The sequence below is a fragment of the Lepidothrix coronata genome, unplaced genomic scaffold (genome assembly GCF_001604755.1).
Source record: "Lepidothrix coronata isolate B3197 unplaced genomic scaffold, Lepidothrix_coronata-1.0 Scaffold26, whole genome shotgun sequence".
NCBI lineage: Eukaryota > Metazoa > Chordata > Aves > Passeriformes > Pipridae > Lepidothrix > Lepidothrix coronata.
Window position 1 is genome coordinate 1,068,092 of NW_016690206.1, and position 24,874 is coordinate 1,092,965.

A 24,874-nucleotide genomic window follows, 5' to 3' on the forward strand; every position below is an offset into this window, starting at 1 on the left:
TATCTATTAAATATTCTTATTCTGTCCAGAACCAGAAGCTTCCAGAAAGTATTTAATTTTCATCCTCTGCTGGTCATCCTCTCCTCTCCTTATTTCTCTGAATTTTTTAGGGGAAGAAGAAACTGAAAATAATAGTCAATGGGCACATCTGGAATGTCACCTTTATCAGCCCAGTGGGCTATACTTGACATACTTAATAGCAAGCTGCATTCAGGATAATTTATGATGGTTCTTCAATCTTTAGCTAGCCTATATCATCACTGTATGACTGATTTTGCAGAATACCAACCAAGGTGTCCTTGTTTTGCTAAGACTTCAAATTTTATTTTCATCAGTCCATTTAAATGCTTAGTTTTCTTTTAGTATTCCTGCAGAAACTGTAGAAGGGCTACATTAACCAAAGGCATGATTTGAAGAGTTATATCAAATATTTCAGTTAATGAATTTTCTGTATAGTCATATATTAATTTTGATACCATGAATCTTTAAATACTTTTTTTTTTTTTATGTACCAGCATATTAACTGGTGGATTCACAGACTAAAGGTTAATTGCCCAGATACTACAGCATTTTACTGTTAGTAACTGCAAAACAATAGGGTGGCTACAAGCTAATCACAACCCAAACATCAAGTGACTGTTTCTTAGTTACTGGCCTTATCACTACCAATCAACTTCATGCATTTTCATTGTTTAGCTAATGCTGAGCCACTTCATACATCCAAATATTTAAAGATACCTAGTTGTTAAGCAAATGACCACATACAGGCAGAAACTACTGGACAGTATAGAAGTGGGGCCCAATGGGAAAGAAGCACATCAATAAGTACCATAAAACCAATCAAAAAATTGAGAAGAAAGATAACATTTTGCTTCTACTGGGAATGTGGAACGCTAATAACTCATAGTGATTATCATGTTCCCCTGTGATTTCCTAAGGAAAACAAGCTGCAACCAGGAAACTGTGCCTGACCAGAAGAGAAAGAAGCCTGGATAAGAGAGGCAATTGTAAAGCAGAATTGTCCATTAGTGATTTAGCTGTGTAACTGCTTCCCCCATTTTTCTTTGATTCAATAATTTGGTTATGTGGGTGGCATTTTAAGTGGGTTAGTTACAACTTCTACAATATTTTAATTGGATTACCAATAAATTCTTGGATATGGATATGAGATATATCTTGTTCTGTTAAGAAAAATAAATATGAAGAGGTTCCCTTACATATACTAAACTCAAATCCGAGGTTGATTTGAAAAAATCAAGAACTGTTGCACTAACCTAATGAATTTAATCAGAGTAGAAGTGGTTATGTACGTATAAACTTTAAGTACTTTGAAATAACTGCAAATAATTAAAAATTATTGCTGAAAAATGATAAATGACAAAAATAATATGAACAGAATTCCAAAATCAAAACCTAAGTTCTGGTAGTGACACTATCATTATATCTTTTTAATTAAATATTGTCTTCTGTTCAGAGAGCACCACATTCTTTCAAGGAAAGCAACAGAACCTCTTCTTCTCGATTCTATTGTCATTGCCTATAAGTTTAACTTGACAAGAGGGCCTCAGCATAACACTACCGCAGCAAAGTCTACCAACCCAGAGGAATGACAAAATTATCCCCAAACAACATAAGCTATGAGATTTAGAAAACCATAGAGGAATATATTAAAAAGAATGTAGCATGTTACTTTACTTTTATTACACAGAACTTTTTAACGTGTCACTAAAAACTTCAAAATGTAGATATGTATAATGGTAGAACACTAAAATACTGAGTAAAAATATTTTAATCTTCTATCTAATAACTGCAATCATTTTGACTTCCTTTGATGTTTATGTAGACAAAACATTTCATTTAAAAGAAATTATACAATAACATATTAGTAGCAAAAACTACATATAAAATTTTTCTGGATGGTGCATACTGCAAAATCAAAGTCTAGCTGATACTACTGAAATGTTCATTGTGCCTATGCAGTAAAAGCTTCATTAGATTTGCCACAGACTTGCTTGCTTTGGTCTGAGTTATAATATATATTTTAATGAAAGACACTGCTCAGGGCAATGTCACATGTTTTGATGGAATTTTCAGGGGGTATCATTAGCCCAGGAGATAACTATTACCCATATCAGTGTCCGCAAATTGAGAAGCAGCTATTCCACGCCCTTGTCAAACAGAGGAAGAAAATACAGAATCACAGTTTCCCCCATCTGCTGAATGAGTTTTCTGAGACAGAAGAAAAATAATTGGATTGCAATCATCCAGGAAAAACACAACTGAAACAGTATTAACTTCACAACATAACACTGCAGCAAACAAACAGCTGTTCTCAAAAGATGTGCTTATCTGAAGTTAGCTCCTTTGTTGCAGCTATTTACAAGTGTGTAATGACAGAAGAATGCAGGTACATAGGCAATCACATCTGAAACAACATCAAGTGTACTAAAGCTGCCACAAGTGGTCAACATTAACTTCTATTTTCTCTCTATACAAAAAGACTCCAGCAAATGACAAACAAAAAAACTAATCCTAAAACACCACAGTAAACGTTTATGTATAAAACCATCATTTTCTTTTCAAAGAACACTATGTATTTTCAAGAAAAAGAGAATCCAAAATTGTTCTTTCAGTGTACTATGTGTCTAAATGTATACAGAAGATAAACAATTCCACTCTGGCGAAGTTTTCATCTGAAGTGTCTTCACAGCAGTAAGCTTTCATTTCAGACATCTTTTACTTGGGAAAATGCTATGATGGGCACAGAAACTATTCTCTTTTCCAGCAAGTACGATTTACACAGTATATTTGTTTAGATGTTTTTAAGTGTTTCACAGCCTTGAACTGAACCAAATTTACTGAGAAATAAGAAAACTATTCATATTTAAAAAGCCCCAAACCAGATTCTAGTCTATCCAGTCGTGATAATCCTAAAAAATGTTGACCTTTGAAACTCCCAGAGAAAGAGTGCGGGGAGGTGGATTCTTGATGCCCTAAAAAAATTATTCCTGGAAGGCAATAGAATTTCAGAACATTTGGAAACTCATCTTTTCTATTCCTTTGGAAAAAACATCATCAATTTAAAAAAAAAGAGTAAATTACACCATGAAAGATGCAAGTTAGGCTTTAAATTAATGTTTCATTCAGCCAAATAATTCTCAAGATCTAGGCTGGATTTTTGCTAGGTTTGTTCATATGGTAGCCAAAAGTCTGACTCCAATGTGTATGAACAAGGAGTTTATGCATGTGTTGATATACAACTTCATAGCATTGTGCTCTTGCAATACGTGACTCCTTTCCCCCCTCTGATGTTACTAAGCCATGCAGAAAACTGTATTTCATGCTCTTTAGACAAATTCATAAAACAGAGTGTTCTGCAGTTTTCAGCATCTCCTCACAGTTACTGTCACCAAATCACACTTTACAATCAATAAATCTGTAATCATGGTAATAACTTAGATTCCCAGATCCATGTAGGAGGGCCATAAATTTGTCTGAATTTGAATCCAAATGACTTGATGATACTCTGTTACTAAAAGAAGCCGTGGCCACACGTCATCACCACTGGAAGAACAATGTTTTGGTTTAGATTGAGTTATTAAATTATAATAAATAATTTAATATAAACCAGTATAAATCACGTCTAAAAATCTCACCATTCCTATAAATGGGTACAAGCGTACAGTGAAAGTGTTTCAGTTCATGGTACTACTTTCTAGCATGGGCTCTGGAAACCTCTAATTTACTTAGACCCCCAAAGCACTGGGTTTACATTTGTTTGCAAATGCCGGACCATTCAGCTACATAGTCACATTACACATCAAAGATGCAAAAAGTAGTCCTACTTACCAATATTATAACTTGCATTATCTGGTGAAGTAAGCCTGCTTTCATATGAAAAGATGTTTGCTTGGGACACCGAAAAGGTCTAGGTCAGAAAAATGGTAAGTGCATATACTCTTTACAAAGACCCAAGAGATACAGAAGTTCCAGACTTTGAAAATCACTGATGCAACAAAAAGCTATTCGTCACTGAAAAACATTACACATTTGTGACAAAGATTGAATAAAAACAGAGTTACTGTTTCCACACACTGTTTCTGCAGACTTTCTACAGGTGCTTTTGACCTTCATGTCTGGTGCTTGCTCAGTCAAGCTACTCTCATGGTAGTATTTTATTTTGTTTTTTAGTGTGCAAAAAGAGAGAATCAAACTCTGCTTTTCCTTTCCATTTGCAGTACAGAAGACAAAAAAGGAACACATTCATTTTAATAGGATCTTGCAAAAACAAAAGGCATATATGCCTTTATTGAATAAGAATGCCAGCCTAAGATTATTTAGATTTTTCCAAATGAGAAAGAACTATCAGTTCTCTAAAACAGTGATCAATGAATTGTATATTACTGATCTCCATGCACTCTCCTGATTTTAGTGAGAGTGATAGAAATAGCTCACTGGAACACATAACTGTAAGTGTAATAGTACTCAAACTCACTTTTTGATAGTACAGTTCATTTGCTTGTTTGTTTGATAGTGCTACAGCTAATACTGTTTACTCTATGAAAGATCAGCACATTAATTTTTAAGCTCTGGAAAAACAACTCTGCTGGGTACTGATGTGATATTCTAAATTAATTCTTTTTACTTTGCTCTTCCTAAACAGTACTGTGAAGATAAAAAGTAAATGTGTGATTTTCTGATATAGTTTTTGCGAGCTGTGTAAAATCAACTAGAGGAAATTTTGTACCAGGGACTTGATTACTTACTAAATTACAGAGTTTGATTAGGTAAAAAAGTATTATGTGGAAAGGATCAAGGAGAGATAATTAATTTACCAGCTTCCTTTTATCTCATCCTTCCAAAAATCTTTCACACATTTTTGGTTTCGATCTCTTTGAAGTTAATTTGTTGAGAAAACTGTAAGACTGTGAAAAGAAAACAGGTTAGCTACTGTCCAATGGGTTCTATTTCAGATGAAAAAGGTGATTCATTCTAAAGAAACTGAAAAGAACCCACTACCATGTGTCATAAAGAACTGCATATATCATCATGTCAAAAGGATTGAATCTCCATATTTTTGTGAGCTCTGTATCAACTCATGTTAATGCTTTTTCCAGATAAAAGAAATACATGTTTTCATTATTGAGGGAATTTGTTTGTAATTTTATTTGTTAAGAGTTCTTTATTATATACTTTTAAAATATTAGAAAGCGATATCACAATATTGAATATCAGAATATTAATTTATTGGGGTCTTGATTCACTGCTTATACAGCATTAAACACATAAAGTAATTTTCTGGGTTTGCATCTGGAATGCCATTTAATCTTTCTCATGTGGTCTACAGCTTTTCTTCTTGTTGGCTGAAATTTAGATTTGTAAAAAAATTGCTTTTTTCTGATCACAGATATTTTCCTTCTTCATATAAGGCAGAACTCTTGCTGTTTGCTAGAAACAAAAAGTATTAGGAAACATAGGAAAAGAACTCTGCATCATCACACTGAAGAAATGTTTCCACAGATTTAAAAGATCACCCATGACTCAAAATCCATTGATACTGGAAAATTGTTGCTACTTTCAACATCTTTGTTGTATAAGTCAGACAAATGTTCATGTTTACAGCAGAAGCCCCGTCCACAGATATAAGTCATGTAATGACTGCAATAAAGAAGTGACAAAGTGATCCTGTTACAATGATAACTATGCTTTTAGGAATAAAGAAATACAAACATGTCAATGATATGTGAATGGCAGTGAATGGAAATGTAAACAATTGTCCTTATCTTTAGTATGCTTTTTATGGACTGTTACAAAAGCTTTCTGGATCCTGTATGAATGTAAACTGGGGAAATTTAAGAATCTTTTTGCGTATTTCCCTACTTCACATAAGTATTGTCAAGAAGAAATACAATTTCTGAGCTGAAGGGTTTTTTTAATCAGGTAATTCCTACCAATGAACACATTTTTTCCAAAGGGCTACTGTGGTACTGCTTCTGTATTCCTCCATAGAGTTACCATGACACCCATCAGTCCATAAATATCCGTATTGCCACTACTGTAAGGTTTGGATTGTAAGACATAATAAATCCCTAATTTTTTACATTTAGTTCAGTATAACTTCTGGACAAGTAAAACACAAGTTCTGAAAATGTTTATAAACCAATTTTATATTACAATTTATGACTGACTGGCATTTTGAGTTAACAGCACTCCTACAGAGGCCTCATGTAACGCGTAATCTTTTGCTACTTTTTCCACCTGACAGTGTAATTGCAAGTACTGCATGGTATCTTCTTGGCAAAGTACAGATAATTTCTACCTTTTCATGGACAACACCTATTCTTCAATATGACTGACAACACACAGCCTAATAATGAGGATAAGAAAGTATGCTAGGTTTTTGAAATAGTAACCAAAGAGACCAAGCCCTCCAAATTTCCAGAAATTGATGTTTAAATTTGAAAAATGCTTAATTGTTTCTGTGTTTAATTCACAAAATGCCCGTTTCTAAAAGCAAATGTGATATATTTTTCTATAATGGGATATACAAGAAGTATCCGTAGATGAGATTCTGATGTAAATTGTGTAATATTTGATATTCTACTATTGTTCTAGTTAAAGTTACATTAAAATTCTACCATATGTTTAAAAACCATGGAAAGGGGGCTGAAGAATTTTTCTTACATAGCTTTAGATAAATGGACATTTTAAAATGAAATAAAACGTTCTTCTCAAAGTTCTAAATTTCTCACTGAAAAAATATTTACGCTCTTTGCTGTCCGTTGTAAAGTCATACATGTTTGATACTTGAACTTGTTTTCATTTTTCTGTAGGAGAGATATATCCTGACCATGGAAATATCTTGAATTTATCACAAGAAAAACCTAGTGGAGAACTACTTTTTTCCAGTTACCCTTTGATAGTGTTTAACAGAAAGCATTTCAACAAAGCAAGTTACAGGCTCATCGATTTACTGAAACAAACAGCAATATATTCTGCATGTTACTCTTAACACAAAATTTATGTTTCTGATTTAACACTGTCCTATGTTCATCATCATCTAATTCAAATATGTAACACTAATGTTCTCTTTCTGTACACTTAAGGAGTCCCAGACACAGTGTTCCATTCACTGCTATCACTTATTAAAATAAGAGATAAAAAGTCTGTTAAACCGTGATGTCAATGACACATGAAAATTTAAATATAACCTCATAGCATTTAAATTTTTTGCTTTATGATATGGAGAATTTTGGAAGGGTGATTGAGTGCAAAACTCTGCAGCAAATAGAGAGTTATAGAAACATGTAACAGAAAATTTTCTAGTAGAAAAAATCCCAAATTAAAACTGTTTGCTTTTAGAATTAAGGTGGACAATGTGGAATTTTCATTGAAGTAAATAATTCAAAGGAGCTCTCTTTCTCAGGGCCATCTGTGTTTCAACCTTTCCTAAACACGTCCAAAGGCTCCACGGGCAGGCAATAAATGCATTTTCAGTTTAAAAACATGACCTGCCCTGCCCCAGCAAAATATCCACATTTAATTCTATGAAGGCAGATGCACACCTTTTTATATATACAGCACACATGCAATCCTGGTCGCCTTGAAAAGACAGTTTAGAAATAAAAATATTTTAGAATACTTCACTCCTATTTTGCCTTTTCTTTTGAATGGGGAATTAAGACAATTTTCACAATTCTACATTAACTTTTAATATAAAGAAGAAAGCTTCCAGCACTCAGCTTAAAGCACAGGACATGGCTGTGATAATGGCTTTGCAGAAAGACACCAAGGACATGGACATTTAGTAAAGTATGAGTTTGCATGCCATTTATTTTCTTCCTGGAAGTGGTGCTTTCAGTATCATGCTGTTATTCAAATCAACATTTGAAGGGAATACTTGCAAAATTCTCAAAATGTAAAATTTAATTAATAATAAAAATCTAGAAAGGGGTTTCATAGCCCACAGTACATTGGGATTATTACACCTAGTTACAAATTAATTCCATTTTATTCTTACTGTAGTAATGTTATAGCTTTACCTATGTCTGTGTAATTTTACTTCATACACTATAGACACACCTCATGATGTTTTGTGAGTTTTGTATTTTTTCAAGTTTTATTTGGTCTCAAAACTCTCCTTGGCAAAAATGAAGTCCTGTGAAAACAGAAAGCAAAATACTACCTGACATTAAGCCAGCAAATTTCTTTCTAGTGAATACGAATTTTTGCTACCTATTCCTGACAACAGTAAGCATGGGTTACTATATATGGATAGATCTAACAACAGGTTTTCAGATAGCTTTCAATTTCAGTTCCAGTATGTATTCAGTAACAAATGGAAGACTTTTTTCAGACTAATCTGGTCATGAAAAGTATTCTCATCACTCCAGTTCTGGATAATGCTCTCCAATAATAATAACAAAATTAAAAATAAAATATTATTCTTTATGGTAGAGAAAGAAAACTTTCCATGGCCGTGCTCCCCTATCTCACACAATAGAAGAAGAGAGAGGGGATATTTCAAAACCTTGGCTGATGAGGTATCCAGACTAGATTATGAAATACTACCTACTAACCAAATCTTTAAAATACCTTCTTTTCTGACACCTTATATATATGTTTTCTAAGAAGCCTCTACAGCAAAAAGGATATCTTTCTGTGCAAAAGCTGCATTGGTTCAGGAGCTTCAGAAAAAAAATCAATTGGGCCCTAGAATGTTCAGTATGAACCCTACCACACCAGGGAATCTTGAGACATTTTCTGATGTCCTATGCATTTAAAACCTATACATTAAAAAATGATGTTAAGATAGATGAACATTTCTATCTGATTAGTTCTGGATATTATTTCATTTTAGTTAGTGATGATTCTATTTACTGTCCTCAAACATCTCTGCCTTGTTCGTGGAGTTTCAGTAGTTAATATACAAGTACCTCTGACTATGGACCATTACCTCAGACAAAAACAAACAAACAAAAACTGCAAAATAACTCCTCCACAAAACTACAAAACTCCACCACCATCCCCCCCCCAAAAAAAACCAAATACAATAAAAAATGAAAGCATGAGAGAAAATGAATGAAGAAATGAATGAATGAATGAATGAATGAATGAATGAGATGATGCTAAAGAATACTGATTAAACGAGACAAAGTAGACAAAACTCTGTTAGAAAAGATTTAGTCATAACTGATCTCATAGCTGACTATCATTATGGAATAACTAATCTCTTGATGTTTCTTCCTGACCTAAAATTCTCTGTTCTTTTAAGAAACATTTTAGCAATTTCATGTATAAATTACCTCCTTCTAATGTGTGATCTTGCCTTGATTAAGGATAGGTAAACTAGTTCAATTCTAAGAATAAATTAGACTCTAACTTTTAATGGTAGTATTTATAAAGGGTTGAAAAAGGGTCTATTTTTTTGTAGGGAATCATTATTTCACTGTATATCAGCAACACTTAATGTGTCTTGCAGACACTAATGCTGAAATACTACAGCAACACATTTTTCTTGAATCAAAAAAAATCTGCAAAAAAACCCAAGCATCTTGAAAGAAAGATTGTTCTAGTTCAAATTTCTTAAGAGGTACAAGGCTTGAAAAATAACATATTTATCAATTTTCTTATCTTTCATGAAATAGCTATTTATGTTTAAGGTTAGTCCCATATGAATAAGGGGCTTACATAAAAAAAATAATATGTGCTCATATGACTAATGTTAGTGTTTAGAGCATTTATCATGTGCTAATTACTCATATTTCTTAATCATAAATATATATATATATATATATAACAGGGCAATACTCTGCTGCACTCTGCACAGGTTTTATCCACAATAAAAGGTCATCAGAAGAACTTCATCACTTCTGAGAAAAACAACAGAAGTTTCTACTGAGGTGAGGCATAATTATGGAGGAACTTTTAAAGAAAATAACATATTTTGAGCTCATGGGGTTACATACTTATTTGTTATATGTGTCATTTTATCTCTTGCACATCATCTCTACAGAGTGTTGAGAGCCCAAATGTTTGGTGACCCTCCCATTAAGAGGAATTTCATCTTTTCTCATTTTTAAGCAAATCATGCCAAAAGCTTCTTTCCCTTTTGCAGCTACGAAGCAGAACAGAAAGGAACAATGCTAATGCTCTTGGACACCTGTATACTGATGGATAACTTAGAAACAGTATTTTATACTTTTTAAATAATTTATAAAAGGACAATGTTAAACTGTGAAAGATAATGTCAGTCAGTAGGACTACTCAACTAATCGATAGTATTGAAACTGTAACAATACTGACTTTATTTAAGTAACAACTTTCCACTGTTGTGGCAATCTGAAAATCACAGACAGGGGACAGAGTAATTTAAATTAGGATCATCATTATGGTTCATAATTGCAGAGAAATTTAACAGCAAATAAATGGTGAAGCCAAAACTGATTTATAGCCTTACCCTCCTGTCATGGTCCTCATGCTTCCAGCTCATGGCTGTCAACTCCATCTCATCAAGTTCTCTTGCACATAATTGTTTCTTGTCCTTTCTACCTGTTTTGTGCAATGACTCACTACAGATCCATATGATGTTTTTCTTGCTGTCCTGAGACCTAAGAGTCTGCTTAGGGACTTAGGAGTACCCTTTATCACTGCTCTCTGCTGTTTCTCCTCCTGATTCCAGATGCTGTCTCCCTTCACTGCCATCCTGCCCTTGGAAAACTTATAATTTCTCAAGGCAGAGGAAAAGAAAAGAAAAAAAAATGTTAATAGGCAGTTTGACTTCTTTTAACATGATAAGCATTTGTGAAAACAAAACTGGGGAAAAAATAGTAAGCGGCCCAAATTTTAAGACACAAATGCACAAAATAAAATAACTCTACAGAATATAATATTAATAACCAATGTAAAAAATATCATGTCAGAATCTGACCTATATTCTTGACATCTTTGACAAAACAGGAAAAAAAAGAAACAGTGAAATTTATACAGAATACAACACTGGTCTTCTTGTCGCACATTTCTAATTTCTAATAGTTCAAGAAAGAGAAGAAAACCTCTTCTGCTATGATGTGCATTCTATTCTCCAGTTAAATGCAGAGATGAACCAGGGCTCATTTCTCCTCCCTTATGTGGAGGTTCATAAGTATGTACAAACGAATGTCTTTAGTACTCAATTTCTCTCCTTGTCAGGGAACTAAGTTCACTATTAAAGGCACTTGAAACTGACCTAATCAATAAACATGATGGTTAATTAATTAATCAAGGTGTATTTGTTGTATGTCTCATGTGTACAATTAATTCAGCCACATAGCTTCTCAGTGTGTCCTCTGCTGGGCATCCCAGCTCTGTAGAATGGGTGAAAATTGTGCCTTTACACTCTTTGAAACTCGCAGTGGATGAATAATAGATTCTTTTATCCATTATCTCACCCATATCCTGCTACCTCCACATAACAAAGACCTTCCAGAAGTCAATTCCAAATTTAGCTTCTGATTGTCAGCTGAATGTTAATATAAACGATAAACCATTGTTGCAATGCTCAGGAAATTTTCTGAAGTCAGTCAGGGTTCTGTAAAGTTCCCAGAAAGTAGAAATACTGATTATGATGAAGCCCAAAGCTTTCATAGTTTAATTTCATTTTTCAGAACTCTTAATATTTCCGATTTGCAACTCTTTTGTTTTAACTTGAAAAGCAACAAGAAAAAATATAAATGTAGACAAATCTTAGTGATCTGAATGTATGAGAACTTCGTAGGAATTATAAAAATTTTTCTCCGTAGTCATCAAAGACAAGCCATCCATTTTATTCTCATAGATGAGCATTTTAATTTGTTTCAAAACTCATACATGTCTCATATAACTAATGTAAAGCATAAAAAGGTCTATATTCCTCAAAGAGGGACAGAACTGAAAACATTGACCCAAATCAGAAGGCTTTCAAAAAAGTGATAAGTACAAAAAGTGATAAATACCCCAAAAGGTGACCAAACAAGTTCTTTGTAATTTTATGCCTGAAATCTGGTTGATCTGAGATTAATCTGTACAGACACTGCATAGTGGCCACTTGAGTAAATTCTTTCAACACTTGCACTTCCTCTTGCTCCTGTAAACTCTGTTCTGTATTTCCCATGTACTTTTTCTCTATACATGATATTATTCAATGACTAACGAAATAGAAACCAGGTTTGTCACATGTCATCTTTAACTACATATGCTTCCCTAAAGCATCTTACTATACAAAACTATAGTATTCATATTCTTCCCTCTGGGAGAGCTTCACAGACTAAACTCGTAACTGGTTTCTGTCAGAAACTCTTCAGATGGTGCATGAAATAGACAGCAACTAGGACACAGGCTTCGACATACAATTATGTTGTATACAATTCTCCTTGATTCTCTACAGATTTGGCTAAACCATCGAATACAATTTAGAGAAAAAATCCAGTGATTTTCCATTTACAACAACTGAGAAGCCAGTCTGTGAAATTCAGATTATTTGTCACATTAGCATGGTTTGCTAGAGGTTTTCAGAAACCACATAAACCTCTTTAATATGTTAATTTTACATTAGGTGTTATTAATTGCCATATGAGATGCTACACCTACTATCTAGTAAGCTGCAGATCTCCAATACTTCAGTGCTTATGTTCTCCTGAAACAAGACAACAGAGATACAGATTTCTCTCTGCAAAATATTTGCACATAGAAGAAGAAGAAAAGGAAATGGAAGGTGCAGAGCCCTCTTTCGCACTGGGTGACTACCTCTTAATTATAGGCTTCAGTTGACTGATGAACATTTCAGAGTGAACCCGTTTGTTAATTCTCTTGTTTTGTGTTCTTGGCTTATACCTTCAGACATATTTGAGTAGATACTGGTAACAAGTCTGCATCTATTTGATGTAAAAAACCTTTACCTGTTGTGGTGACAAAATGCAGGAAAACCAACTGCCATTTCATGCATATATATTTTTTTTAATAATTTTTTAAAAAATTAATAAATGCTAGGATGGGGAGAATGGTCTTCTTCTTATATGCTGAACTATTTCTAAAACTAAGATTCAGAAACATGCTGTGAAGGTGAACTAAATAATATCTCAGAAATCTTTGGACCTTAGACTGTAGGCAATACAAACCAAAATCATTCACATTTTTCCTATCTTGCTCCCCATTAGCAATTCATGCAGCTGTAATATTAGTGTAACACATAGTCTTGAAACACACATTATCTTCATATTTAGTATGTTTCAGAAAGAGAAAGGTGCATCGAATAGCTTTTATTTAGCTTCTCGTGCCCACATACATATGCCTCTCTGTTCACATATTAATATGGTCTTTCATAAACTGCCACATGGAGCTGAGGTAACGTGAAGATTGAATCTTCTTTTAGCCTCCAAAGGATCCACATGAGGTTAGAGCAAGGTGATCTCTTAGAGTCACAGGTAAAACAACACAAAGAAAGATTAGAAAAAGGAAATGCAGTCACAAATTGCTGGAAACTGGGAACTGCAATGTGAGAAATTTCCATAAGGGAAAGGAATCCAGGTGAATAATGAAGACAGTTCTGCAGGTTCTGAACAGATTTTAAAAAGTTTGCCTCCACTTCCTTAATAGTAATGCTGGTGGGAGAGGGATGCAGGTTTTAGAAAACACAGTAACTATTGTCTGAAAACACTTCAAAAGAGGGGAATACTACGAGAAATGAGGAGTATTTCAAATGAAGAACATTCAAGGTAAAACATAAGGGCTGACAAACTGGAACACTCTCCCACACAGAGAAGATTCCTTTTCTACACTTAGTATTCAAGACACTGAAACATTGCATACAATTTTTCTTGGGATATGAGTATTTTCATTTAGATGTATCCAGTTTAATAAACCAATATTGTACCTACAGATGTATTTAGGGGAGTATATCAATTAAGACAGTTCCTGAATATCAGTGAGTTTTAAATTCTCAGGATTTTTTTTTTTAATTGGAGGGAGTGGTGGGAATAATACTGATTATAGGCATCAGAAATGGTTCTATCAATTTTCCAGAAACTTTAAGTTAACTTACTACTCAGTAACTACTTGACCAGAAGTGAAACTTCTACATTCTCCCTAGGATGCCTGTGTGGTTTGATACTTGTATCATGCTTCCACCTAGGGATTCTTTTAATTAGGGTTTTCTACAAAGGGCTGAAAGAGAAAAACATTTCAGCTTAACAGTATATCTCTTTTGTGAAACAACCAGAAACATTACTATAACTTTCCAATTTCCAGTCAAGTACATTGGTATATGCTGTCTAATGAGGTGATATGCATTCTTGCTATTGCTATTAACCACTGTAATAACTATCAACATCCACAGTGAAGTTAGAGAAGTCACTATCCTTGAGGGATCCAGAAGTGCTACTTTAATAAAAACTACCACTTTCTGCAGTTGATTTACCAAGCAGAAAATAATTCATAATAGATGAAAGACAGTATAGTTCAAGGAAAAAGTTAATAGCTCTATAAGTAAGAAAGTGGCCACAACTAAGAGCAATTACAGAATCAGCTTTGTAACTCCTCTCTGCAATGTTTCTTTTGCAAGACTAGGCAAAGAGACGAGAAAATAAAAACCATGCTTTGCATTTCAGACACAGATGCACTGTGTTTTTGTAGAATTACTGATCAGTTTTGGGTTTGGTTTTGGTTTGGTTTTTGTTTTCGGTGGTGGCAGTTTTTTGGATTTTTTTGTTTGTTTGTCTTTGAGGGGATTGTTTTTGTTTTGGTTTTAGTTTTGGTTTTGGTTTTTTGAGTCTTTTTTTTGTTGCTTTTTTTTTGTTTGTTTATTTTGGGTTTTTTTCCCCCTTCGTAATGACTTCTAATATTGAGTTTGTTCATTGGATTGTTTTTAAGAACTTAGCTGATGGAGGTTTATCTTAGAGTTCATAGGAGCTTACAGCCTTTTTAATGAGTGGTAATGATCAACGCAGTTAAAACTGCTCAACTCTGCTGCTGCTCATGTTTCTCATTCTACCTTTATCTGTATTGAATTTCAGTCAATCTTGGAAGATCTCCCTGTTGTATTTCTTTATGGTTGATCTTTCCCATTTTTTTTCTTCTCAGTAGCTTAGTATAATTAATGTTATTTGTCACCTAGATGATGATATTTAATAGTAAAATAATGAAGCAGAATCTTTAGGACAATAAGGTATGTGGGTGTTGAAAGCTAGACAGACAACGAACATGAATGAGTACCTCTCTCAAAATAAGGTCTAGAAGATACCTGAGAAGTAACTGACATGCTAATTCACGCTCAAGTTTATCAGTATATCTTCAGCTTCACTACCTATTAATTTACAATTAGCTGATAAATATCCTTAAAAAACAAAGTTACCGAGTTCAAGATTAATATAAAAAGATGCAGAATTATCTTTATTTTGTCCTTGCCACATCTTATGGATTGAATTGGTGTATCACCTCTGCGTCTTTTTTTGTTTGTTTGTTTGTCTGTTTTTTTTAAATAGAAAGTAAGTATTTGGGCATTTTATTTACTTTTGATATAAAGATTGCCAGAGGTTAAAAGCTCATGCATACAGAGTGTGGCGTAAGTTAAAGATGCAATTACAGAAAAGGCAAGTTGTACCACACCAACTTCATGGTGGGTCAGCCTCGACCAGCTTCTGAAAAACCACCAAGCTGCTCTCTCACTCCTTCTTGTTAAGAGAACAGGGGGAAAAAATGAGATGAAGAAAAGTTCATAGGTTGAGATAAAGACAGGGAGACCAGTGGCTAATTAGTATAAGACATTTAGCACGAGAAGATTGAATTTAATTTCTTGGAAATTAAAATATATGTTGAAAAAAAAATACAAAAAATTAAAACACCTTCTCCCCACACCCTACTCTTTCCCAAGTTCGCCTTCACTCCGGATTGGTCCATCTTTTCTCCCCTAGTGGTACAGGGGGATGAGGAATGAGGGGCTGCAGTCAGCCCATAGCAGCTCCTCTCTGCCGTTCCTTCCTCCTCACACTCTTCCCTGCTCCAGTGTGGGTCCTTCCTGTGGCCTGCAGGGAAACACCAGCCCCACTGGGGTCCCTACTGGAGTCGCAGGGCCATCCCTGCCGCTCTGCCCGCGAGGCTCGCAGGGCTGTTCCTCACCCCGTTCCCCTCCCTCAACCCTGGCTGACTGGCAGCGTTTTGCCCTCCCTTGCCCAGGCTTTCCCCGGGGCTCTCGTCCGCCCGCCCGTGGCTGAGGAGCTCAGCCGTGCCCTGCGCTGGGGCCGCTGGAACCAGCGATGTCCGGACGGGGCAGCCCCACACAGGGCCCAACACGGCACAGCCCCTTGCCAGCATTTCCTCACATAAAACTAATTCATGACCAAAATGATCAACTGAATAGAGGANCAGCGTGGGTCCTTCCTTTGGCCTGCAGGGAAACACCAGCCCCACTGGGGTCCCTACTGGAGTCGCAGGGCCATCCCTGCCGGGGTCTCTCCTCCTCCCTCTCTGCCCGCGAGGCTCGCAGGGCTGTTCCTCACCCCGTTCCCCTCCCTCAGCCCTGGCTGACAGGCAGCGTTTTGCCCTCCCTTGCCCAGGCTTTCCCCGGGGCTCTCGTCCGCCCGCCCGTGGCTGAGGGGCTCAGCCGTGCCCTGCGCTGGGGCTGCTGGAACCGGCGATGTCCGGACGGAGCAGCCCCACACAGGGCCCAACACGGCACAGCCCCTTGCCAGCATTTCCTCACATAAAACTAATTCATGACCAAAATGATCAACTGAATAGAGGAAGGAATAAGGTCAGATAGGAGCAAGGGTGGATTCTCCCCTCAAACAATTACTGCTAAACCACTTAAGTGAGAAATGGCAGTTCCACATAAAATGCTGGTTTCATCAATGTTGTCGTTCAGTGTAAAGATGTAAAAGCCACAGAACCAAGCTGCTGCTGTGTGAAAATCATGAAATTATAGGAAGTTAAGAATAAAAAAATAAAAAAAAAGGTCAAGATTTGTTCAGTTTTTCAGTCCATAACAATTTCAAGGAAGATTAGATCACCTTGACAAAATTATCTTGAACCGTTAATTTAAATAACAGTCTCCACACAGAGAACTGATGTTTTGCAATATAGAACTGACAGACTCTATAAAGCTTCCTTGTGAAAACAGTTATTACTTTTACATATTAAATCCAATGTAACTGTTTTGACATAAAAGAGCAAGTTTCTTCTTGGTGCAAATTTATGTTGACTTAAATGAAGTTTCAAAAAGGTAAACTCTTTATCGTCCGTCTTTTGACTAGGACTGAACTTCAATATGTTCATGCTTTTCTGTTTGTTTGGTTGGTCTGTCAAGTCAAAATGCCCTTGTCCATGCTATGCTTCAGGAAACCTGATATAGCTGAACACACTGGAAGAAAGTCAGATTTGTCAGGCTGATGAAAGAACTCTCTTCCCTCAACTTTGAATCTCCCCTAAAGAACCTTTGAATGTTTAGAGATTCCACTTAAACCCCCTCCCCCCCAAACCACAACATAGTGGTCCACAGCATTTTATGACTTGTAGAATTCAAGTAGTGTGCCCTCAACCTCTTAACATGAAACCAAACAACATTTGTTGAATGAAGGTTGAATGGAGTCAGCAAAGAGGAACTGTCTGTGCCAACAGAACTCAAGATAAAGCCACTGCACATGTATGCATTTTTATTTTGAAAAGCTTTTGGGTTGGCAACAGTTTTGAGTTAGTTTTTTGTAAAAAATACAGTAGAAAATGAGTCGGCTAACATGATATAGGACCATATAATGCTGTGCTCTAGTAATATCAAGTATATTTTTTAGGTTGTTAGTGTTACTACATTTTCACTAGATATAGAGGAAAATTATTGTATATAAATACATTATTTGTGAAAATAGCAACCTAAAACGTAGAAAGTGTTACTCGAGATGTTGCTTTTGCTGCTTATACCACTTGTCTATCTTCTTACAGAGGCATGAAAATGGCAAACAGGCCATGTACAAAATCTTCAGACTATATCATCTACCTTTTCCTTTTAATTTTCTCTATTATAAAATACAACTCTTTTTTTATCAGAAAAAAACTTGGAACTATTTGCTTATGTTTAAAATGCTGAAACATCTGATGTGCTCTATGTAAACCTCTATCATTGAATAAAAGCATTTTAATTCTAAAACTCCACTTTTATTTCTTCCTTGGCACTTATTCTAAAATATACATAATTTCCCCTTACTGTAATTAAATCAGTTAATGTTAAATTCTCTTAATATGACTGAGGAAGATTAGATTAACTGTCCTGTATTAGAACTAACTTCTTTTAATCACATGTCACATATTACTTTGAAAAATAATTTTGAATGGCTAATCTGTTATGCCGTATTTATGTTTTCAAGAATAAAATAATATATTAACAGAATTACTATCTTGTAAATCCAATGTAAGAACTGGGATTACTTTCCTAATCTTACTTTCAACAAAGCATTTCAAGACATATTAAAAGCTGTTACTTTCCTCTTCCCCTTCCCCTTCCTGAATTCACACTCATTTCCAACTGTTCCATACCTCCTTATCTCCTACATCAACACAAAACTGAAACAGTTTTTGAACTACAGATAAAAATGTAAGAACTAAGAAAAGTATCACTTGCAAAATTTTGGAAGAAAAATGCATTTGAAAACCAACACAGATCTGAATACCAGAACAATCATTCTTCTTTACCCTTCAGAGGACATCTGAAAGTGGATTAAGAGGTATACATTTTGTATTTCAGAGATCCAAAGGGTCCACAGAGAAATTGTCAGTCTTGTGCATTATATTTTTCTGCTATTCCCTCTTAATAGCATGACTCACTCAGCCTCAAATTCACACTGATCTTCCTTTTATAACTGCTTATTGACTTCTCTCTCCAAAGAAAAAAGCACAGCAAATGTGTAGTTATGACTTACTTCCAGTGCAACTGACCTTTAAGAAATATCCTTTCAAGAAGGAGCAGACCTTCTGCAGAGAGAGGTGTGAAGGTTCAAAATGAAGAATAGACTGAAACACATAGTGTTTCACTTCTTTCCTAAAATTCTTTGTTACTTTTATCATATCCTAAGACATGAGTTATCTAACCTAGAAGCACGCAGAAAGTTCAAGAGAAAGGTAAACTATATCAACCATGACAACTGAGAAATGTTAAAGTTTGCAGTCCCACAGCCTAAGTTTTTCTAGATTTCTTCAGGAGAATCTTCATTCTTTTGAGCTGGTGCATTAGGTACCCAGTTCCTCACCAGACCATGGTGCATTCACTAACCCTGCCCCTTTCTGCATTCACAACTATTTTTTTCACTGGACAAATTTACATCAGAGAAATGCAAAAGACAAAAGGTCTCATGTAGCTCAAAGCTCAGTTCTGTGCATTCAAGTTACTTATTTTACACAAGGATATTTTATCTCGTTTATTGAAATTTCCACAGATTCGGCATTGCACACCCTCATGCAGATAAACACACGCATGTTTGCTATTGTAGATGAATAGTCGTTCTGAACTAACATAGCTAGATACTACTGATTATTGGGAAACCAAATAATTCATATTTTCAAGAAATACTCCTCAGATAATTCATAGTTTTGGAAAAAGAAGTCACTGTGGTGTTAAATTCTTTAAAGATATCTTTTTAAATACAAAACCATTTTTTTGAGTTCTTTCTTCAGGGAAACATACCCTGAAACATTGAAACCTTACCCCAAGTGCAACAGCAGTGAACCATTTCAATAAACCGAGAACCACAGAAAATACTTATCATCTACAAAAGTATAATTTCTTGTTTCTACAATAACCTCATTTTTCCAGGACGTGTGTTTTGCCATATGTAAAACCCTTCTGCATATGGCTAGTATGGATTAATTTTATATTAATTTTTCCAATCTCCAAATGACATTTTCTTAGAGAAAAGAAATAATGTCTGAGGAATGGGTATATGCTTGATATTAAAATATAATGGTGATTTGTTGTTCTGACGCTTGTTGTGTAACAGATGATGGCAGTGAATTAATCCATCCTCTTGACAGTCATTTCATGGTAAGAATAAGAAACCTTACCATTTTCATTGCAGGCCTACCCTATTCTTGTCCTCAGTGTGCATTTCCATGACAATGACTGTGATCATTATAACAGCATTGTACATAATGACTCTGCTTTCTGTGATGTTACTCCCAAATTGAGTGTGAAAAATGTGAAAGGACAGATCTCAAATGGCAAAACTTTCACCAGTGAAGCAGAGTAGTCTACAGAATTAATAATTGACAGAATTGATACCATGCTGCCACCGAACAGAAGCCTGGAATTAAAGGGCACTACCTTCTTTTATAAATGGAGAGACTTTGCATGAAAATCACTTGTCAAATTAAGGGTACATAGAATGAGACCTTGATGGGGTGTGTACAATTAATTGCAACATTAGTAAAACATCTATTTTTCAAAATGAAAAGGAGCTCGTGCATAATGACCACTACAGAAATTTTTCTAATTACTAATATTATGACAGCCTCACCCTTTTTTTCTTAATATAAATATATGCCTGAGCTAATATGATTGATCTTTGCTGTAAATCAGGTCATCAGAATCATCACAACAAATGGAAAATAGAGTACAGTTGTTTTTAAGTTCCACAAAGTTTTCACAGAGATAAGCTTGCTAATGTTGTAAAGTACTTTGAGCAGAAAATTGTAAGCATCAAAGGGAATTCTTTGAGGAAAAGGGGGGAAAAATCTCTCAGTACAGAAGAAGGAATGTCCTCAAACAAGGCATACAGTCACATTTTGACCACAAAGGACTGAAAGAAACTCTATTGATTGATCTCTGTAAATGTAGCATTAATAGAGCGGTCAGAGGATGAAATGAAATACATAATGCTATCATAAGAACATAAAATTGAAAGGGATCATGCTTTAGCTCACTGAATCCAGACCTCTGTTCTGGCATGAAATCATGTCTATAAATGCTTTCATAAAGACAAGCACACTTAACTTTGAAACCCCTTCAGCTTTTTTTTTTTAATTCTTCCTATTAGTAGACTCTTTCAGAATCTGAATTATTCTTGTTTCCATATAAAGTAAAATTTCAATCAACTTAAATAGCTTTTCTCTTTTCATTGTGGTTTCTTCTGAGGTGTATTATAATGTACCCTCTCTATTATTTATGGGAATTATTAAACAAACATATTCTCCACTACCATCTTAACCATAGTATTTAATTTTCTCTGTATAGCTTCATATATAAATCCATTTTCCTTGAACAAAAGTAGCCAGTACAGTAAAGAGGTTAATATTATTTTGCACAATGTCTTCAATACTACTTTATCCCTGTTTTTTTTATTATCTCAGCTTTTGCAGCTTAGTATCACACTTACCTTCTTTCAGGTATGACATTAGAGTCAATGTTTGATCTGGTAACCAGACCCTTCTCTTTCTCTGTCACTTACAATAAACCACTAGTGTATAACATAAATTCATTATATTGTTTTGTATATATTTTGTTTATAACCTTGTAGTCCTGAGGTTTACTCTATATTTTTATATCCAAATCATATTCATGATCTCTAGCTCTCTCCAGATGATGTTTTATTCTCCTGCATAGCGTTACATCAGCAAGATGTTTGCAACATGTTTCTTCTACTCCGAAATCATTTATGAAAATGTTAATCAGTCTAAGGTGGATCTGGACGGATAACTCCTTGTTCCCTCACTTGTTTTAAAAGCTTCTCTTTCAGTTCAAATCATTAGCTCCATTTAGAAAGGTCCTTTCTCAGTTTACATTTCCTGCACATATCTCAACAATTTTTGGTGTGCTGAAATACTTTTACTAAGCCTGGTGTAACTGAATAAATACTTTTTTTTTTTTTTGTCTTTGTGTTAACAGTAGCTTAAATATAGTTGCTTCACTTGCTATTTTTATTTCAGATGATACTGTTCAAATTTGAAAGCCCTCACTAACAGCCATCTGTGATTCAGAAGCTACTGGTTTCCTTGGATGTTTTTCTTACTCTACAATGTAATTTTCAGGATTCCCCATTAAAAGGCAAACCAAAAAGAAGCAGTTCCTTTACCATGTCCACCTTTCTTTATGCCTCATATTAAATGTCTTTCTCCATTTCTATTAAGGAAATTAAGACTTATTTAGATTATGTAATAAAAAAAATCTATCATAATGCTGCAAGACAGAATTCAGGGGGAGAAAATACTCCTTCTGTCATATACCATGCCTTAAAGCTACACAGAGAGTTTTGCATCTTTTTAATGCAAATTTAAAACCCAAGCTATACAGACAACATTACACAACGAGACTTCAGCTGGCCAGGTTTCAGTTCAACTACATCAGCCTGATCTTTTTGTCTGAAGCTCACTCTATACATGAAAACAAAAATGCAGGGCTTGTTCTCAAAGACTTCTGAGGAACTCTAACAAGTAACACAGCTTGTGCCTCTTTTTATGAAGGAAGTCACAGAGAATTTCCTTTTGGAGGAGACCTTTTCCACCCTACAGTCAGAGTGGAATGAACACCCTATGGAGCCTAGACTGCATTTGTAATGTTCTTTTAAGTAGAACTGAATGTAATTCTGAAATAGTCTGGAAAAGCCTTTAGCAATGACTCCATGCATTGGGGGATCTGGAAATTGATGTAACGGCCTCAACGGCACTCACTTTGTGTTTAGCTGAGCTCAGAAGAAAAGCTGTTTTATCATATTTTATTATCCTCACCCTATATACTTTTGTAATTTTTTTTCTTTATAATAAACACAGTATACAACTGGCAAGTTCAACGTGAATGTATGTACCAATCTAAGAGGTACATCCTCCTTTAAAAAAAGAGGTGCCATCTAGAGTTTTTCTCTATCAATGCCACAGTTCAGAGAATGGGAAAAAACAAACCAAAACCAAAAAAAAGACAATGACCTTACCTTTCCTACATACTGAGGATCTGGTCCCATATGTTCTTCTAAAACAAAGAACTGATTCCACACCCATCCACGCTTGGGACGATGATGCACTTCTGTTTCGCCTTCTACGTGTTTGGTTTGATTTCTAGTCACCTTGATGGAGCCATGGTGAGCAGCTCCATAACACCTCTGCACAAAACAGAGACAAACTAGGACTGGGCAGATACAAGATGTAATTCTCATTGTAGGACAAGCTTCCTGTTCAAGGTTTTCTTTCTCTTGTCTTTTTCAGCTGTAATCCTTTAATAAGTTCCCGAGACAGAAGGTGAAGCCTGGTTCAGAAATACAGTCCAAATTGGGGTTTTCCTCTTGTTCATTGTTTAGCTGCCCATTTGGGAAAGCTCAAATTATATTCACATTATGAAAAGCTGACTGGAAAAATTGATATTTCTTCCGAGGTCTTCACAGTAGAGTTCCACAGCCGGTCATTTTCTATCTAATAGAAAAAAAAAGAAAGCCACTTACTCATCACTAAAACCAGTAATTTTCAGGTTTCTGACCTACACTCAAAGCTGTACTAACCAGTCAGTCAAAGACTGTAATTGGAATTAAAATTTCTTTTCAATCCTTCCTGTAAAAGTTTTTCCTGATTGTTTATGTTAAAATACCTCTAAGACTTAGCACGGCTCCTTCAAGCTATGAAAACACTCACATCATTAAAACCTGGATGATTCAGGACAATTCCTTTGGCCTTTACATGCAAATGGTTGACATGGTCTGGCAGTAAAACAAAATCTCTTCTAAAGTGTCATTAGGCAGTGATTGGTAAATCGTTTCACATGGGGTTTTGATGTCCCATATGCCACACAGATACTCAACTTGACAAAAAATGCCTAGTCTATAACGGGTTTTGAAAGAAGGCCTCCAAAATGGGATTTGAGGATTCTGAGTCAATACTAGGGCATATTGACAGGAACTTTCAGTCAAAATGTTCATTTTTACACCTTGTGCTTTACATAAATTTCAACCAACATCACACTAGACCTTCATAAAATTATGTCATACTGACAGAAAATTCATATACTGTTGTTTAGATGATCAGTATTATTCCCAGTGACAATATTCGTTCAGCCTCAAAAAAGGAAAATGTAACGTTTAATACTACAACAGTAAAATATAAATATGTATGTGGAAGTTGATGTAGCGCTTAAAGTAAAGTACCTTGAAAGGAGTAAAATAATTCTTCAAACTTAGAGAAACAGTTACCTTAAGGTAACCATTTGTTCAGTTACCTCAAGATATCAAAGATCAATCAGTCCACCAGGAGTCTGAAAACGTGCAAACAAATCTATGAAAAGTGGAATCTTCCGATACTGATTTTGTTGAGGTATCTTAAAGCCATTACAAGCTACGTAAACAGAAACACAATGAAACTAATTTTGTTTCTAAGTTTCGTGGGAACCCAACAGAATAAATTCATTTCTAAAGAAGAAACAAACTAGAAATTAGAAATCAGATGAAAAAATACTGCAGTGGAAAGAAATCTATTAGCTGTGTTTTGGCTGCAGATTTTTTGACCTTATGCTTCTTTCAAGTCCATATTAATAACAGAAGCCTGGAGCTTTTAGCTAAGAACAGTTTCTCATCAGAATAATGGAAGAATACTGTTGCACATTAGAAATAACCAGAAAGCACATATTTTCCACTGCTAATACTTGGTTCAGGACAGTGGGTTTTGCTGAACTAAAGGAAGAACTCCAGTCTCTTGTGGTTGTGTGGCAGCTCAAAAAGAACCTCTGTATAACTGAGGAAAGAAATTTGTAGACATTTAGTCTTTCCCTGCTACTTATTTCCATAACAATGTAATCTCCCCTCAACCCCTATGAAGACCAAGATACTGTTGTCTTAAAATCCTCACATTCCATCTCAGAACAGATTCATACAACATGAGGAATATTATCTCCTTTAAGTACAAATGTGAT

At 35.1% G+C, this 24,874-nt stretch overlaps 1 protein-coding gene across 9 annotated transcripts in view; it reads right to left on the bottom strand.

Annotated features, from left to right (window-relative positions):
* The window catches only part of CDH18 (cadherin 18), a 486,743-nt gene that overhangs the window by 134,860 nt on the left and 327,009 nt on the right, over window positions 1-24,874 (bottom strand). For 8 of the 9 annotated variants that reach the window (XM_017809411.1, XM_017809412.1, XM_017809409.1 and 5 more), the window contains one exon: window positions 22,914-23,388. In XM_017809411.1, coding sequence (XP_017664900.1) covers window positions 22,914-23,135 — 222 coding nt within the window. In that variant the 5' untranslated portion in view covers window positions 23,136-23,388. Of the gene's footprint in view, window positions 1-10,459; window positions 10,543-22,913; window positions 23,389-24,874 lie in introns of those variants that run through there. The other variant, XM_017809415.1, reaches the window with a different exon arrangement.